Source organism: Peromyscus californicus, unplaced genomic scaffold (assembly GCF_007827085.1).
Source record: "Peromyscus californicus insignis strain IS unplaced genomic scaffold, ASM782708v3 Scaffold_4__1_contigs__length_199733344, whole genome shotgun sequence".
In the NCBI taxonomy this organism is placed as follows: Eukaryota; Metazoa; Chordata; class Mammalia; order Rodentia; family Cricetidae; genus Peromyscus; species Peromyscus californicus.
The window spans coordinates 14,464,562-14,482,675 of record NW_026294562.1 but is presented as its reverse complement, the minus strand read 5'-3'; the positions used below and the strand labels follow the sequence as shown (position 1 = coordinate 14,482,675).

At 49.2% G+C, this 18,114-nt stretch overlaps 1 protein-coding gene across 1 annotated transcript in view; it reads right to left on the bottom strand.

Annotated features, from left to right (window-relative positions):
• Positions 1-17,059, bottom strand: part of Col17a1 (collagen type XVII alpha 1 chain) — a 42,173-nt gene extending 25,114 nt beyond the window's left edge. Inside the window, 15 exon segments of the mRNA XM_052763141.1 lie at positions 322-366; positions 814-894; positions 1,285-1,446; positions 2,454-2,522; positions 3,219-3,290; positions 4,627-4,698; positions 5,521-5,682; positions 7,033-7,176; positions 8,740-8,787; positions 9,723-9,758; positions 10,672-10,719; positions 11,656-11,787; positions 12,851-12,955; positions 13,956-14,000; positions 17,008-17,059. Coding sequence (XP_052619101.1) covers positions 322-366; positions 814-894; positions 1,285-1,446; positions 2,454-2,522; positions 3,219-3,290; positions 4,627-4,698; positions 5,521-5,682; positions 7,033-7,176; positions 8,740-8,787; positions 9,723-9,758; positions 10,672-10,719; positions 11,656-11,787; positions 12,851-12,955; positions 13,956-14,000; positions 17,008-17,059 — 1,273 coding nt within the window.
• Between the last annotated feature and the right edge of the window lie 1,055 nt (positions 17,060-18,114).

The window sequence follows — 18,114 nt, the reverse complement described above, 5'->3', positions numbered from 1 at the left end:
CCTCCGAGGGAGGTGAGGAAAGAGCAGCGGGCTGAGCAGGCCCAGGACAGTGTCATCTTGGGCCTGTCCTGTTGTGCCTGCTCTGGTGGGAGGCTGTGGGCCTCAGGGACCATGGCGGCTGGCCATTAGGAGCTGTGAGGCCTGTGGAACATCATCTCTGTGACCCCAACCTGTCCACTCTCATTTCCACCCTTCTCCCTTTGGGGCCTTTAGGAGGCCAGATCTGGGTAGCTCATGTGTGCACAGGCAAGCGCCATCACCTGTCCCGCAACCAGGGCCAGCCCCTTGATCCTTCACAGCAGGGACCCCGTTCTTACTCACCTATGGAGGTGGCCTTGCCCTTTGTGGACACAGTATTCAGGTCTCCTAAAAGTACAAGCATAAGTTGGGAGTTGAACTCGAGGGCTGGAAAAGCACACAAGCACACGCACACATACTCGCACACACATGCAACCACACACATGTGAACCCACACACATGTGAACCCCCACACATGTGATCCCACACACAGTGCATCCCCACACAGTGCACCCTCACACATGCCCCCTCCACACGTGAACCCACACAGTACAACCCACACAGCATACCCACACACGTGTGCACCCATACACACATGAACATGCATACACACATGCCTATTCCCTCATAAGAACTGCAACTTCCCACCCAGCAAATCTGAGGAGGACTGGATCCTACGTTCCTAACACACTCTTGGGTGCTGCCAGTGGCCCCCACTTGGTGCGTTGTGGTCCCAGAAGACAGAGAAATGAGACGTGACTTTATTGAAGTAGGCAGGGTCAGAGTTTGTCTTACCGTTTATATCTGCCTTTAGGCAGGTGTCAGCTGCATATGCAGCCTGCTTTTCCTTTTTCAGGGTGTCTTCTGTAAAAGAAGCTGTGCACAGAATCAGTGATAACCTGGTCTATCCTCCCACAACTCTCCCTGTCTGTCCCCCCACTCTCCCTGTCTGTCCCCCGACTCTCCCTGCCTGCTCATATCCCTGGGAAGACCAAGGTTAGCCTGGTAGGAAGCAGGTCCAGTTTTCCTGGGTTGATCTCCTCCCTGGGGCTGTGGTTAACCTCCCATTGTCCACAGACTCCCTGAGGGAGCTCCAGAGAGTTCCTGGCGTAACTGCATTCAAGGCAGGTCCAGGCAGGTATTTTTCCATTAAAACGGGATCCCGTTGGCTTGATGACTAATTGGGCTCAAACCACCTTGTAATGGCATTGGGCCTCCCGCACAATCTGCCCCTCTGAAGCCCACGCCACCCAAGCTCTGGCGTACTTGAAGAGATGCTGGCAGGGGAGGCGGTGAAGACCTTCCCACTGTCCTTGGTCATGATCAAGAGTTCCATCTCCTTCTTGGCTGGCACGTTGTCTTTCTCCAGAATCAGGAACTTACAGTCTTTATGCAGGAGGTCATCGCTCTGGACACTGGTGGTGCAGGCTGTAGAGGGAAGATGTGGCTGAGGAGGAAGGGAAGGATGCCAGAAGAAAGGAGAGGGAAGACATGGACAGAAGAGGAAGCAGGGAGGAGGAAGGAAAGGGGTTTACCACTGTGTTGGGGGGTTCCTCTTTTAGACAGTGTGCTATGAAGCATCTTGGGGACCCTGCCGGCTAGGTCTGGCCATCATGAGGTTGGACCAATGATGTCAGTGCTGGGGACTGGTCTATGAGGCTACCTCCCTGAAGACACAGGGTCTTCACTGACCTTGCCGAAGTCTCCTTCATCAGCCAGGCCCTTCTTTAACTAACATAATAGATTAGTTTTACCATCCTGGGGAGGCTTTTTCTGACCTCTTCCCTAAAGCTGTGCACTCTCATACACGGACCCCACGTCCGCCACATGGCTTGTTTGCTTAGGAATCACGCCGTTGTCTGTCATTGTCTGGTGTACTCCGTCTTTGTCCTCGTCATCTGCTCGCTCCACTGGCATTGTCCTGATCTCACCAGGACTCTGTCCCGTCTTGTCCACCTGCTACTCTTGGTACCTGGAAAACCCAGCTGCCTGTCTGATATTCAATGAGTGCTCAGTAATTTTTTAATTTTAAACCAATGACTCGCTAATTAGAAGGAGACACGGCAGGACCTAAGCACTGGAGGAAATAGCTCATTGCATGGGGTGAACCCTCGTTGATAGAGTCTGTAGAAAGCAGTGAGGGCGTTGGCAGCTTCAGAGGGGCTCCCAGCCTCTCCTAGGTTACAGGTAACAGGAGAAAGCCAAGAGTTTCTGGATAAGTGTGGCGGCTTGGGTGTAACAGCAGGCAGGGGTGGGGGGTGGGGCTTCCTGCTCCCGGGAGGAAGACCAAGGTGAGTTCAGAGTGTGCTCATCTCTGTAGAAACCTCCCTGAGACCACCCACGGATTCCAGACTCTTTTCCAGGACACCATGCATCATAATGGCACCTCTCACTCTGTGCCAGCCTGGGCCCTAGAAGTTGGTAATAGCACTCACTGGCAGAGGTGGACACACCGGTGCTGGTGACTGTGGGTGGCTGTGGCACATTTTTCTTCACACCATATGCTGTAGGAGAGAGAGCACCAATGAGCTGGGCGAACATGGGATGGTGGCTTGGGAGCAGCCTGATCAGGTGAGAGGAAGCCCGTGAAATCAGCTCTCTGCAGTGGGGGTGGGGTGGAGGACTTAATTTCCTATGTCTTTTCCTGGTTCTTAAGCCCACTTCCTTCAGGAAGGCCCCTTCGGCCTCACTCTTCCCTTAGTTCCTGTTGTTTTACAGGGTTCTCTTATTGCTTCCTGTGGGTTAGATGTTCTACTCCGACTAACGAGTGGGCAAGTTGAGTGTAGGCGCTGAGCATCACCCAGTTCCCTTGCTCTAACCCCCAGGTCTGCACAGGCGCAGTGGCCTGGGTGGTACACCATGAAAACAACCACGGAGATTTATTTGAAGTGACAGTGGGCTGCAAGAGTGAGCTCTGAGCTGGAGAGACCACTGTCCTGACCAGTTGGCCTGAGAGATACATGGAAACAAGATGTCACAGGGTGGACATGCTGGCTTTCCAGGCTCCCCTGTGTGTTTAACTCACAGTGGAGACAGTGAGGGATGAAGGTTGGCATCTCTAGGCTGGGAGTGGGGCCCGTTTGGCTGATGGGAAAGGCCTTTGGTCTTTTTAACTCTGTTTGTGAAAAGGTGTGTTGGGAGTTGTAGGGTCTAAGGGGTGTCCATTCCCAGTTCCTGAGCTCCAAACACAGGCTACCAACCTGTGGAGGTGGTAGCTGTGCCATGAGATAGGACAGAAGAGCTGGGGGCCAGATTGTTCTGCATGCCAAACACTGCGAGAGAAACGGAGAATTGGTGAGAGCCGTGAGTGGGAGGATGCCCTCTGGATGCCGCAAGCATCCTGAAGTCCCCAGACCATTTTCCTGAAAACCGCCTCTACCAGTGGCAGATTGCAAAACTTTCTTGGTTTGCATGCTCTTAGTAACGTGGTCATCTCCCACCTAGAATAAACTTTATTAATGATTGTTTCAGAGTAAGGGCCGTGTGACTAAACAGCAGTAGTTCACACAGGGCTGACAAATGCTACTGCCCCCCTTAACAATCTGAAACAATCTGAGGCTGTCCCTGCAGCCCTCTCCGGCTGGCTGGTACACGGTGCGGGAACTGAATACAGACACACTGAGCTGAGAGGCACTAACGTGGCAGGTTTCTCCCTGTCCTTTCAACTCTTCCCTCTGACTCTAACACGTAAAACTCCCTGGTCCCCACCTCCCTTTGAGGCAGCGTCTCTTCTTCACACCATACACTGCAAGAGAGAGAGAGCACCGTGAGCTGGGCCAACATGGGAAGGCGGCTTCCATGGCGCAGGGAGCAGCCTAACAGCTGAGCACGTGAAATCAACTCTCTCCAGTGGGGGTGGGGGACTTAATTTCCTGTGCCTTTTCCTAGTTCTTAAGCCCACTTCCTTCAGGAAGCCTCTTAGGCCTGTTCTTTTATGAGGTTCTCTTATTGTTTCCTGTGGGTTAGATGTTCTACTCCGACTAAGGAGGGGGCAAGTTGAGTGCAGGCGCTGAGCATCACCCAGTTCCCTTGCTCTAACCCCCAAGTCTGCACAGGCACAATGGCCTGGGTGGTACACCATGAACCACTGAGATTTATTTGAAGTAGGCTATTTGAAGATCCCCTTTTGAGACAGCACATCTCCATACAGCCCTGGAACTCACTATGCAGTTCAGTATGGTCTTGAACTCATATATCTATCCATCTCTGCCTCTGGAGTTCTGGGATTAAAGGTGTTTGCCACCATGCCCTGCTAAATCCTTGCCCTGATTTTGACTCCAAGGCTTGTGATTGTTGGCTTAACTGTCAACTTGACATAGCCTGGAATCACCCAGGAAGGTTCTCAGTGAGAGATTGTCTACCTTGAGTTGGCCTGTCGACATGTCTGTGGGGGGTTGTCTTGATTGCCTTAACTGGTGTGGCTCCCAGTGCCTATATGGAAACTTCAGTTCCAAGTGATCTCATACCCCTTCTGTCCCCTGTAGGCACTTCACACTCATGGTGAACAAACATCCATGCAGGCAAAATTCTCATTCACACAAAATAAAAATGAATAAATGATTTCCAAAACTGTGTGAGAGGAAGAGGTGACAAGATGGCGGCACTGACCTGAGGAGCAGCTGCTGAGTCCCGGGGGCAGGGTGGGAGAGCAGGACGCCATGTTATTTGGCATTCCGAAGACTACAGAGGGGAAAGAGAAGGCAGTTGACAGTAAGTCTCAGGGCAAGGCAAAAGCTCAGATGCTCTGGACGCACCAGAAGAAAGGCTCGGTCTGGCTCGAATGTTCTGTTAGATTTTTGGTTTAGAAAAAAAGAAACCACCTTTAATGTTCAGTTCTCTCTTTGCTGCAGAGAACCGGACATCAGCCTGTGGCACCTTAGGATCTAGCCAAAGAAGATCTTGGATAGCTAGACCTGGAGTAGACAAGTGTGTCCAGTTAAAGGCTCTCCTGTTAGTGGCCCCATTTTATAGAGTGGGATCTCGGAAAATTAATTGGATTGTTCAAGATTCCCACAATCAATTCACACTCATTGATGCATGGTGTCCTTATCTATTTTTAGTGTTCCTTTCCATTACATTTCTTCTGATACTACACATTGCCTGTTCATTCTTTTGTTTGTTTGCTTGTTTTTTCGAGACAGGGTTTCTCTGTGTAGTTTTGGTGCCTGTCCTGGATCTCACTCTGTAGATCAGGCTGGCCTCGAACTCATCAAGATCCACCTGGCTCTGCCTCCTGAGTGCTGGGATTAAAGGCGTGCGCCACCACCGCCTGGCACATGTTCATTCTTTTAAAAACAGCTTCTAGATTAAGTTGAAATGAATGATGTTCCAGTGGGAAATGCTTCGGACATTTGGCCAGATAGACAGACAAACAAACAAACAAACCAACCCTTCCCAGGAAGCCCCGGGGATGACATACACAGAGGGAGCTCTTCAGTAGAAGAGGAGAGCTGTAGCAGTCCCCATTCTAGAAGCAAGAAGCCGAGAGCAGCCCACACCCACCTGATCCTGCTGAGTAGGCATTGGTGTTCAGGAGGGACGAGCTCTGGGCTGTCGTCATGTTGTTGTGATAGGTCCCCATGGAGGACCCTGCAGGCAAGGTGGAGGACCACATGTGGGGGGGAAGGGTGGTATCCAGGACTGTCGTGTCGTAGGTTCCTGAGACTGGAAAGAGAAACACACGCGTACCTCACCGTGAGACAGATGGGCGCTCCTGCCCGTGAACTTGGCTGCTTGGCTCCCTGGGGCGTTCCTGAACTTAGCACTGAAGGTCCATATCCCAGGAAGGCCCTCCATTCAAGACAGCCTGGGGCACTTCTTAGTCATTCCATTTTGACTGAAATCATTGATCTCTTAGATCACAAAATTCTTGCTAGTTCTTGGTGAAATGTGAAAATTATTTTTAGTGTCCACTTACTGTATCTCCTTCTAAGTTTTTCTTTCTACATCTTGATGGCCTCTCTCTACCAATGGGGACATCCCCTTACTGCTCTGCCATTTTTAAAGATGCCAAGGGGTAGTTTAGTCAGGAGCTGCTTCTAGTCACCCTAGCAAATGTGGGGGATGCATCGGACTATGCACTTGGGAGGCAGAGGCGGAGGCAAGCGGGTCTCTGTGAGTTTGAGGCCAGCCTGGTCTACAAAGCGAGTTCTGGGACAGGCTCCAAAGCTACACAGAGAAACTCGGTCTTGAAACAAACAAACAAAACAACAAAAAAAAACCTCCTTGAACATAGCAGCCTTCTTGGTTAGAGCCCCATTAAAGCCTCTCTGTGAATCAACCAGACCCAGAGGCTCTCTGTCCTGACAGGGCTTTTCATGCTTCTTCCAATCTGATGCCATTCCTACCTATTACTCTGCGAGAAGGAGCTGGCCAGACAGCTGCTAACATGCTTGGAGACTTGGTTTTATAGGGAGGCCACACAAGGAAGGTCCCGGTATCAAAGCTTTCCAGAAACAGTAGGAAATTTACAGATGCGGCTTTTTCCCTCCTCTCTGTAGCTCTGCCAACTTCTCTTCCTGTCATCTGAAGAAGTATTTCCCTCATGGAAGACACACGTCCCATAAGGCTGCTAGGTACAACTCATCCCACGTGACCCTAGTCTCTTGGCTTCCTGTTCAATTCCCTCAGAGACCCTCCCTTCCACCAGGGCATTGACCACGCCTCTCTTGTCTAGAGCCTTTTCTCAGGGATTGACACAGAGCAGGCATAGGATAAATACTTCCTTCCCGATGATGTAAGTGCTACAACTTCCCCTCATTCTTCTCTCGGGGAGCCTGGACAACACATCTGAGGATGTGGTACCCAGCTCTAAATCCTCTCAGAACCTGCTGGGGAGAATCTCAGTCTCAGGGATTTAGGGCTGGGTGCCACATTCTCAGAAGACAGCTGAGCAGGTGGATAAGAAAGCCCCGCCCAGACATTCACAGTGTGGAAGAGCAGACACTCAGTGCTTTCCTAAGTCTGGCACATTGTCCCTAACTCCCCAAGGCAGCCTGGGGCTCTCAAGCTTACCTGAGTGGGAGCTTGCTGTCACCGTTTTGGTCTCCACAGTGCCTTTCTTGGGGATGGGGAGTGTGTTCGAGGCGTTTCTGGTGGGACTTGCACTTGCAGACCGGCTCCCCTTAAGCAAACGCTTGACTTCATCCAGTTCTGTCCCTGTGAAGAACCCCAGACCTTCACATTAGGCCTCGGACCCTTTTCTAAGTCCAAAGATCAGGGAACGAATGTTGATGGCATTCTGATATCAGAGAAGCGGGCATCTGCCTCATAAGTGGGGATACTTTCCATTAGCTTTATAATTTTGAATTTTGACAATTTATAGCTCTTATGAACCTGCCGGTCTGTAACCGAACAGCTTCATAAATACAGTGCTTCACATGCGGAGCTCAGAGCCCTTGGGAGACATTTCCTCATCAGACCTCATTAGGCACCACAGGGGTGACTGCACCTGGCAGACATTCTTATCTGGGATAGGGCAGTTAGAGAGCTAGGCTCTTTTTAAGAAACTAGCTTAACCATTGGCTTCCCCCTGAATATGGTGCCTTGGGTGACCTGGTATGCCTGCGAGTGTCAAAAAGGGATTCGAGGTCTGTTAACTCCTAAACATTACACTGTGTTCACTGTGCTCTAGCTTCAGGTCCATTTGGCTGGAACTATTTGTAACAAGGTGAACTATAGAGCAGAGTCCTTGTATCCCTTTAGACTGGCAAACAGGGCGGAAGGGAGGTATCAGGCAAGGATAATGAGCAAGAGACAAGCAGATTGGTAGACAGCAGGCGCTGGGAAATGCCCTGCCTCTCCACCGGAAAGCTCCATCCGCTGGGATCAACATCCCTAAGTCTGGAAGGACTCAGGTGAGAACGCATTAGACCTGGAGTCAGATCCCATGACCAGGGCAAGCTCTGGGGCCAGCGCGGCATGGGGTCCTGAGTCACCTACCAGCTCCTCCTTCTTTCAGTCCTTGTCTGTGGATTCCACCCCAAAAGTCAGGCTCATTTCCAAATGTGCCCGAGGAGCCTCTAAGAAGGGCACCAGGAATCTAAGGGTTCCAGGGCCCAGAGACTGGTGAATCTCTAACCTTGGAGGTGAAGTTAAAACCCTTGTTTTTGACTCCCAAACCTTCTCTAATCCGAGCTCTCCCATTGTGACTCTGTACAGAACCGCCCTTTGAATGTCTCCAGCTAGCTCCATCTGCTGATCCTAACTCTGCTCCAGCCTTCCAGCCTTCCGTCTCTTCAGTCAACCCTCATCACAGGAAGGCTTCTCTGGCCCTTTCCTCTGTCTCCATCTCCCGGGGCTGTGTGCTCCCTTTCACACTGAGCTGTGGGGGTTGATTGGTTTTCCATTTTCTGTATTAGACTCTGAACTACTAAACAGTGGCCATGACCCTTTTACTCAGCAATTTAGCTCCAGACCCTAGCCCAGGGGCCACCCCCAGGAAGCTCTCAAGGATGTTTGATGATGCACGTGTGTGTGTGCATCACCACACACACGCACACACACACGCACACACACACACACACACACACACGCACACACACACACACACACACACACACACACACACACACACACACAGAGAGAGAGAGAGAGAGAGAGAGAGAGAGAGAGAGAGAGAGCATTATCCCCTGACTCCTCAGCGCTGTTCCATCTGTTTCTGATTTACTCTGAGGGTTTCCTAGGCACTTTCACTGAAGCAGCAGGATCGTGACCACTTACATCTGGTGGATGGTGACGCACTCTGCAGTCGAACTCGAATTTCGCTCTCTGTACAAAGGGAGAGAAGAGAAAGAGAGGCTGTGGATGAAGGAGTCTGCACCACTGTCCTGGACCCCGAGTTCTGAACAGAGTGTGACATGTTGGACTACTTTGTGTGTTGCTACAGAAGGGATATCTCTTCCCCCACTTCACTTGCCAACTGCACACTCCTAGGTACCTGAGACTTAACGAAATCCTAGGCTGCACAAGGAGGCCCCATGACACTTTATCACCACCCACTTCACTGTTGTCAGCATCAAGCATCTTCCTGCCTCTGAGCTCACTTGAGGTGGGACAAGAGAACTCCAAAACCTCCAGTGTTCACTTAGTCATCTGAACAGGAAGTCAGCAAGTCAGCAGCTTAACAGTATTAACTTCAGCTAGAGAGTGGCCATCTCTTAACTCTCATCCTAAAGCTGTGGGTGCCTGGTGTAGCCCGAACTTAAGCTCCTGATGATGCACAGTGGGAGCATAACGTGGTCACGAAGAACACGCAGAGCCTGCAAAGGACCCTGCCTTCAGCGCAGTCTAACACGAGGCTCCCATGGTCACGCAGGGCTCTGCTAGGGTGGCTTTTCCTAGGGTCTTTCTCTCCCCTATCTTATCTAGATGACGAGTTTACAAAATTGTCCCTTGCAATAATTTGAAAAAGAAGGGCTTTTGCTTGTCTTTATGCATAAAGGCAATCAAAGCACATCTGGGAAGACAGATGTGGCGTCTGTATCTCTTAGATTGTCACTGTGTTTGGGTTCCTGCCTGTGGAGCTTTTTACGTTGTTCTCAGATGCTCCACTCCTGTGCTCATGGCATTGTCCGGGATTCCTTCGGTACTCTGGGCTCCCCAAGCAGATGCTCTGTCTTTGCTTCTGTGCTCTGCTTCCTGGCTCCAGGCTACAAGTACTGTTGCTCAGAGTGAATAGAACTGAATTCAGTGGTGGCACTCACCTCGCGTTTGGCTTCGTCCTCTGGTTGAAGAAGATGCTGAGAAAGAGAAATGTGGTCTTAGGCACATATAAGAGTTGGCATGCGGAATATATTTTGACACTTGGGGATATTTTCACAGCGTCTAAATCCAGATGGGGGATTTTACTGTATAGAAGATGCTAAATAAATGATGCCCAGATGCTGAAGGGCAAATCATGTTTTTGCAACATCTCTATGCAATTTAGCCGAGTAAATGTTGAGTTAGCTGATGCTGAGAGCATTGTGTCTGAGATGTGTGTGTGTGTGTGTGTGTGTGTGTGTGTGTGTGTGTGTGTGTGTGTGTGATGCATTTGGACCAGCTGAAAATACTGTCAAATGGACCAAAAGACTGCTAAATCTTTAATTTGTTTATTAAAGCCTGCCTTGGTTTTCCCAATGTAAGCAAATATAGAAAATTATGATCATTATGTAACCACTGGTCCGAACCTCAGTTCATCTGTATATCAAGACTCTAAGAATATAGACCAAAGACGTAAGGTCAAGTGAACACACAGCTTAGCGTGGCACAGGTGTGTGATGTGACCCTTGGAAGAGAGCTGTAGAGGAGGGAATTGGGACGTCCAGCATTTGTACATGTAACTGTTGCTCCTTCTTGGTGGCAGGTCTCTGTGAAGCCCATGGAAGGAAGAATCCCAACAGTTGTTGTGTGGCCTTAGGGGCTTATGTGCCCTAGCGTCAACGTTGTACACAGCTTACCGTTTTAATAGTGTCGTGAACAACTGCTGATGACAGCAAGTTCATAGGACTGACCAAGATGTGTCAGAGCCAATGGGAAGCAAGTCAGCAGGACTCAAGCTCTTTGACAAGAAACCATTTGGCTCATGGTATCCCCCACCCAGCATCCCACCATTCAGGCATTTTCTTGGTGCCACATTAAGGCATTTTGATGGCAAATAAGGAGAGGACTTACCGAGTTCCTTCCGTGGGTACTCAGGGGAGGAGTTGCCGCTGGAGCTCCCTGGAGAGTGGATGGAACACTTAGTACAAACGGCTACTTACCTCCATAAGGCTTCTAGGGGCTGGGGGTGCCAGCCACTGCAGTCCCATAGCCGGAAGCATTTCAGGAGGGAGTGGGTTGCTCTCTTAGCAGAGTTCTCCCAAGCAGGGGCCTTCCTCCTGACTTTCCTGTTTCAACCGTTGGCACCACTTGAGCCCAGTCTGCGTTTGAACCCTAGTGGCACGGCTGTTTCCGGTTCTACTTACGTTCATATCAGTTCCAAAGCCTGACAATTCTGCCTCTTTTATCTCACACCTCCCAGCCCCCCACTTTACTGTTAAAAGCTTAGTCCCAGCCCAGATTTCTCTCTTCTCGGCTACGGAAGATTTTCTTTTAACTTGTCACCTGCCCATGACTTTCTGGGGCTCAAATATGATCAACTGTTTGGCTCAAAAACCTCTGTGTGTTCTTGTGTGGAGACTGAAGTCTTATCTAGCACAGGATCTGGGCCTCCCAATTTCTCTCTGGCCCTGGACTGTCCTGTCCTTCTGTCTATGAGTGGCATCCATCTAGGATGCCAAGGCTTAGCACCACCTCCATAGAGTCACCCTTGATTTCCTCGGTGGAAAAGAGTGACCCTTCCACTCAGTGTCACTGCTTCTTTCTGTCACCTTAAAGGGTCTATAGACTAGAGGGTCCTTGAAGACAAGATCCATGAGGCATTTCACACAGCGTAAAACATGATAACGTGCTAGCTGAAAAGCAACTAAGTGGCTAAAAGAATGAATGAGAGAGATAAATGAGTGCATGACTCTTCCAATGACGTGAGTCCGCAAGAGCAACCAAGAAGTGAGGAGAAAGATGGGGTGGAGTGCAGACCCAGGAGAAGCCAAGAAGCCAGCACGCAGAGGATGAGCGAAGGCACACCAGGAAGAGAGGCGCTCTCTTCTGGGATACCTTCGTAAGTTCCATGGCGGGTCATGTGAGTTTTCCTTTCAAAGGTGGAGCCTGGAGAGTTGGGCAGGGTAGAGGCCGGTGAGTGAGCTCTCCTGTAACTGGAGGTGGAAGTGTTGCCCCGGATGCTCCCACCTGCCATTGGGAAACAGTGTAAATTCTCATGGTACCACCTCACCAGAGATGCTCCTTCCTACTACATTGAAACACGGTCCAATTAGCCAAATAACCCCCAGACTACTAAGTGAGGGCCCCGAGCGGGGGGGGTAGAGGACCCCAGGGGACACAGATGGAAGGCAGGATTGCTTCTCCTGCCTTTTCAGTCAGATACTGAGAGGTAAGGATGTCCTCATATACAGAGTACATGGGAGTTGCAAGGATGCCTTCGAGTTTTCTTGAGGACTTGATGTCAATCAATTCATTTTAATTTTCTCTACCACATCCAATGGCTTCCAGAGTTGGTTATGTGACTGTGTTTGTTTTGTCATACTTTTGCTATCTTTTGTTTTCATGTGAAAGATTGCCTCATAGGGAACAATAGGGTCGTGGTGGGTGCTTGCCCAGAATACTGCAGCTCGGAACTACATGTCTTTAGACCAGTGTTTCTCAACCTCCCTAATGCTGAGACCCTATAATACAGTTCCTTGTGCTGGTGACCCCTAGCCATAGAATTATTTTCAATGCTACTTCATAACTGTAATTTTGCTACTGTTATGAACTGTCATGCAAATATCTGATATGCAGGATATCTGATATGTGACCCCTATGAAAGGATCATTCAGTCTCTGAAGGGGTTGTGACCCACAGGTTGAGAATCACTGCATTCAAGTTCCTCAGCAGATCAAATCTGTCTTCACCTTTCATTCTGATTGTAAACCTTAAACACACACAGCCTTTCCTGAATGATGTGGCATAAGCAGAGGGATTCAGTGGGAAAGCAACAATCCCCTCTCGAAGGTTTCTTAACTGGTGAGTGTTACCTGTCCTGGAGACGAATGAAAATCGAACCCATTTCATGAAGGTGCCCAATGCTGATGATTTGAGAGTCATACCCTCCCTTGTCATTTGGGTGAGTCTTGGGGGCACGTAGAATGATCGGCAGACAGGGCAATGGTCCCCCTCATGCAATGACCGCAGAGGGTGGATTTTCACTGTCTCTCACCTCTATCCCCCGACCCTCATACCAGCAGCCGCTTACTTGAGTTGATGTAGCCGCTGCTGCCGTGAGTCAGGCTTTGTTTCTCCAGCCGACCTCCTCCACTGAGAGAGCCTGTCTTAGCGTATCCATTGCCGGCGCTCCCTTCTGCAAAAGCAGGTGACAGTCTCAAGGTGGATCCAGGCCAGGGGGTCTCCCCATCCTCTGCTCTACGGAGCCTTCCCCTTCTCGTCAGAATCCTGCTGATTGGGATCTCTCGTCTACCACACTCCAAATTCCAAGCTGCCCTTTTGGCACTACTTATTTTCAACACCGAGGGCTGGAATGAATATCTTGCTTGATGTGCATGAGAGCTTTCTGGTGGAGCATAGAAAGTTACTCCCTAGGAAAAATAGACTAGGCAGCTGAGTGATGCGGAGCCCCCTCCCCCACCCCAGATGAAGGTTGGGCTTGCGGGGGGGGGGGGGGGGGCAATGCCTCATCAGAACCCAGACACAACAGTCACTAGAGGTGCCGGAAGGACTAGAGGTGGCTCTGGTTCCACTTGCTTGCTTCCCACCCTGCTGTGGCCATTCCAAAGCCCTGTGGGCTCAGGGGTGGTGTTGGGGCTTGATCTCTGCTATGAGAATCCACCAGGAGGATTGGAATCCACTAAGACTCCTGAACAGAGGTGGAATGAGATGGAATGCTCAGGGAGGACAGGGTTTCCAACACTCTGCTGATTGTACTAGCAAATCCACAAAGATAGGCAGCAGACATGGTGCCCTGGGGCCAGGGAGAGCAGAGGGCAGTGGGGCATGACCAGAGGGCTCATTGGAGGGAGTGAATCACACAATTCCGACTGGTCACTCTTGTGGTGTGTAGACCAACATCAGCATAACTACTAGCAAAGGATACACTCCAAGCTGGGTGGTGGTGGCGCATGCCTTTAATCCCAGCAAGCGGGAGGCAGAGGCAGGCGGATCTCTATGAGTTTGAGGCCAGCCTGATCTACAGCCAGGGCTACACAGAAAAACCCTGTCTCAACCCCACCTCCCAAAGAATGTATTCCAGAAAGCCTGGATTTTCTCAGTGAGAAAGTGAACTCTGTGTTCAAGATCACAGCATAGGGTCTTCCCATGGGACCTACTGAGACAACGCCACTTACTTGGTGGTAAGGATGTGAGTCTTGTAGTTACTGTTTCCGTGATAACTGAAAAAAAAACAAAGAGAAGAGGAGATGCTGTGGCAGGTACTGACATGGCCGGGCTTTGGCATGGCCTGGTGTCTGTCACAGGTGAAGCCTACTGTTAGACTCAACAAAGGTTTCACATAGCTGTGTCTTATGACAAGAAATCTGACCTACTCTACACGGAAATGTGAGCAGTGACAATGAGGCTCAATGTACCTAGTCTATAAACTTTCTCTTGTGCCTGTGGTGTCTTGAATAAAAACGGCCTCCCATAGGCCCGTAGGGAGTGGCACAATTAGCCTTGTTGGAGTAGGTGTGGCATTGTTGGAGGAATTGTGTCACTGGGGGCAGGTTTTGAGGTCTCAGATGCTCAAGCCATGCCCAGTGTGGTATTCTCTTCCTGCTGCCTGCAGATCGAGATGTAGAACTCACAGTTACCTCTCTAGCACCATGTCTGTCTGCATGCTGCCATGCTTCCCACTGTTGTGGAATATTATTTTAAGAAGTGTTACATTAGTTTATGCTGAGGAATATTTGTTTAATGATACAAAGATGTGTTGCATTCTTTTATGTTGCATTTGTTTAACTCTGTGAAGCTCTGTTACTTTGCTTGTCTAAAACACTTCATTGGCCTAATAAAGAGCTGAATGGCCAATAACGAGGCAGGAGAAAGGATAGGTGGGGCTGGCAGGCAGAGAGAATAAATAGGAGGGGAAATCTGAGAAGAGAGATAAAGGAGCAAGAAAAGGAGGAGGAGGACACCTGGAGCCAACCACCTAGCCAGATACAGAGTAAGAAATAAAGAAAATATATACAGAAATAGAGAAAGATAAAAGCCCAGAGATAAAAGGTAGATAGGATAATTTAAGTTAAGAAAAGCTGGCTAGAAACAAGCCAAGCTAAGGCTGGGCATTTATAAGAAAGAATAAGCCTCCATGTGATTTATTTGGGAGCTGGGTGGTGGGCCCCCAAAGAGCCAAAGAACAAAGAGTTAAAAAAAAACCCTACATCCCATCATGGCAATAATGGACTAAACCTTTGAATTGTAAGCTGCCCAATTAAATGTTTTCCTTTATAAGAGTTGTCATGGTCATGGTGTCTCTTCACAGCATAGAAACCCTAACTAAGACAGTACCTAAAGAAGTTACCCACTGATTGGTAGAATGAGTTGTCTTGGCACCAAGACCTCTCAATGATCGCTTCAGTCCAGGCCTAAGTTTGAGTTTGAAAGAGGGTCATCTTTTCTTATAGCCACACATACCATCTCTGCTTTGTTCCTTCCCAAAGACCCCTGGGCCCGCTGGGGCCAACACCCTGATGAAGTTGGAGGTGTCTCTAGGATACCATGATTCGTTCTGGAGCCCTCAAGGACGTGCATGAGTGTGGAAGATATGGAAAGGAAGGGCAGATTGAAAAAAATCACTTTTGGAGAGCAGTGAAATGAGCCATAAATAAATCCCAGAGGCAGACTTTGAGGAACATCCTCTTACACCACACAACCGAGAAATTCTCTGGTGTCAAGTGGTGCCACGTATACAGAGAGGCTAACAGCTTCAGGTGTCTGAGAAAGCACTGTCCAGAAGCAGGACCTCTTTCCTCAGGAGTCAATCCCCTGAAGTAGCATGAGGTTTGGGTGGATTCCCAAAGCCACAGCAGGGCCAACGTTTTTTCTGACTGTGGCCATCAACACTACCTCCCTCACTCTTGGGCCTCATCTGGCTGAGGCCACTGCGTGTGTGGGCACCCATGTGCCACAGTATGCGTGTGGAAATCTGAGAACAACTTGTAGGAGTCAGTTCTTTCCCACTACCACGTGGGGCCTGGATATCAAATTTAAACCATCAGCAGGTTAGCGCCTCTACAGGCTGAGCCCTCACTGGCCCTTTAAAGACTTTCCTGTGTGGATGTGCACATGTGTACAGATGTGGTTGTGTAGAGTGCATGCACACGTGCACGTGGGAAGAGGGTGAAAGAGCAGGGTGGAAGGAGATGGTTCGGACCACTGTGTGCCATGTGAAGTCGGCTGTTGCTGGAGCTCCAGCCATGCTGTCCGTCTGTCCCTGTCCTTCACATGACATGTTTCTAATTAGCTCTCTCACCCTCCCAGGAACACAAGGTTATGAATGCAGTGAAAACAGCACTCAAGACATAAAAGGGAATGGTTTTTCACCGGAAGGTGGCAGCTCCATCTGAATAATGGCCCTTGAGCTCCCAGTAACCTCTCACTGTACAGACCTTTGGGATTTTTTTTGACACATAAAAATAAATTATTTTCTAACCTAAGGTTCGAAGTCTGTGCAGCCAGAAATTTTTGTTGTTGTTGGAAATAAATGAAAGTTACATGTTAAGTGGAAAAGTTCCCTAATATGGAGTTGCTGGAGAGACAGTTTAAACGCCCCTGAATTTATCATTTGGACAGTTCCACAAAGTAAATGTTTGTGTTTTCAAGTTTTAGTGTAGATTTGGATTGTGACACGTCTTATTCAACCTAGTCCCTGACACAAATAAGATGTTATACTTCTAGATTTCTATTGTCCTACATCCCGATGTAGAGAAGAGTTACATAAAAGAGTTAAACAAACCACAGAGGAGTAGGTAGTCATTAAACAACAGACTATTAGGCAGTTATTAAAATTCTCCTCATGAAAACTATACATAGAAAAGAAAATCCTTCTTTCTTCTTCCCACCCTCCACCCCTCCCTCCTTTCCTTTATTTCTCCTTCATTTTCTGTAGTACTGGGGACAGTGCCCTGAGCCTCGTGTGTGCTAGGCAGGTGGTCTACCACCGAGCCACACCCCTGGCCTGGGCCCAGAAATGGAAATTTTCACCCAGAACAAGATGCAGAACTCATTTGGTTATAAGCACGTGGAAGTAAATATCGAGAAGAGCGCTCCCAGGAAAAGGAGTGGAGTCTGTCTGTGAAGACATTTGGAGATACAGCAGTGGCCGAGGGATTAGAGCAGATTATTGACCCTGTTTCCAAACGAGCTAAAACAGTTCCGAGGAAAAGAAATCCAAACACTTACTTCTTTCTGTGACTTCAGTGCCATCTCGCTTGTTTTTCTTGGTCACATCCATCCCATAGCCACCTGCAGGAATCAGTCCCCTGAAGGAACAGAAGCCATTGCTTTTAGGAAGCCTAGCCCCAACACACATCCAAGCTCCGAATAAAACACCTGTTTCTTAGCACTCAAAGCCTGATTCTTGTGCATGCTTTGTACAGACACCATTCCCAATCCTGGCCATCGATTGTAAAAACAAAATCCAATACTTCCCCTGTACAGCCTGTTCCTTTTAGAATCTAGTAGGACAGCCTGCCCTCTGCTGAGCATCCAAGGGCTTCGTCAGCCCAGGTACCCTGACCTTGGTCTCACTCTAACATCTATACTTCGCTAGGGTGACGGAGAAGCACAGGGTGTGTGCTGAGGCATTGGTTGGATTGACTAAAGCGTTTTGATGTGCCGTGTAGTGTTCTGTGTTCTAGGGCCGGGAGGGGTTCCATGGATTAAATGCTGGTGAGATGAACATAAGGACCAGAGGGTAGATTCCCCCAAACCCTCATAAAAGTCAGGCAGCCGTGGTGGTTATTTGTCATCCCAGCACTTGAAAGGCAGAGGCAGGGGATCCCTAGGACAAGGTGGCTCATTAGAGTAGCTAGAATTGGCAAGCCCTGGGTTCAGCAAGGGACACTGTTCTAATAAATATGGTGGGGAGTGATGGAGGAAGATACCTGTTGGCAGCTCTAGGCCTCCACACACATCTGTACACACTCACATTTGAGCACTCATACACAAAAGAAAAAAAAAATACCAAACCCAGCATTCTGTGTTCTAGGTGGAACTCTGAATATATGACCTGCATGCTGTGTTAGAGTTTGGGTGTGAAAATGGTGCTTGGATAAAAATCACATTCTACACTTGCAAAGATCTTTAGAGTTTGCAAAGTATGAAGTGTGCTCTCCACAACAGACTAGTCCCAGAGACTTACATGTAGACGCCAGCAGGAAAACGCATGCAAACCAACTGCCTTACCCTTACTGTGCTTTGGAAGGAAAGAGATCTTGGCCGGCATGTTCCTAAGCACAGGAGGCACCGGGGAAAGGTGATGGACTGGGGGCTGCAGGTTCACACAGA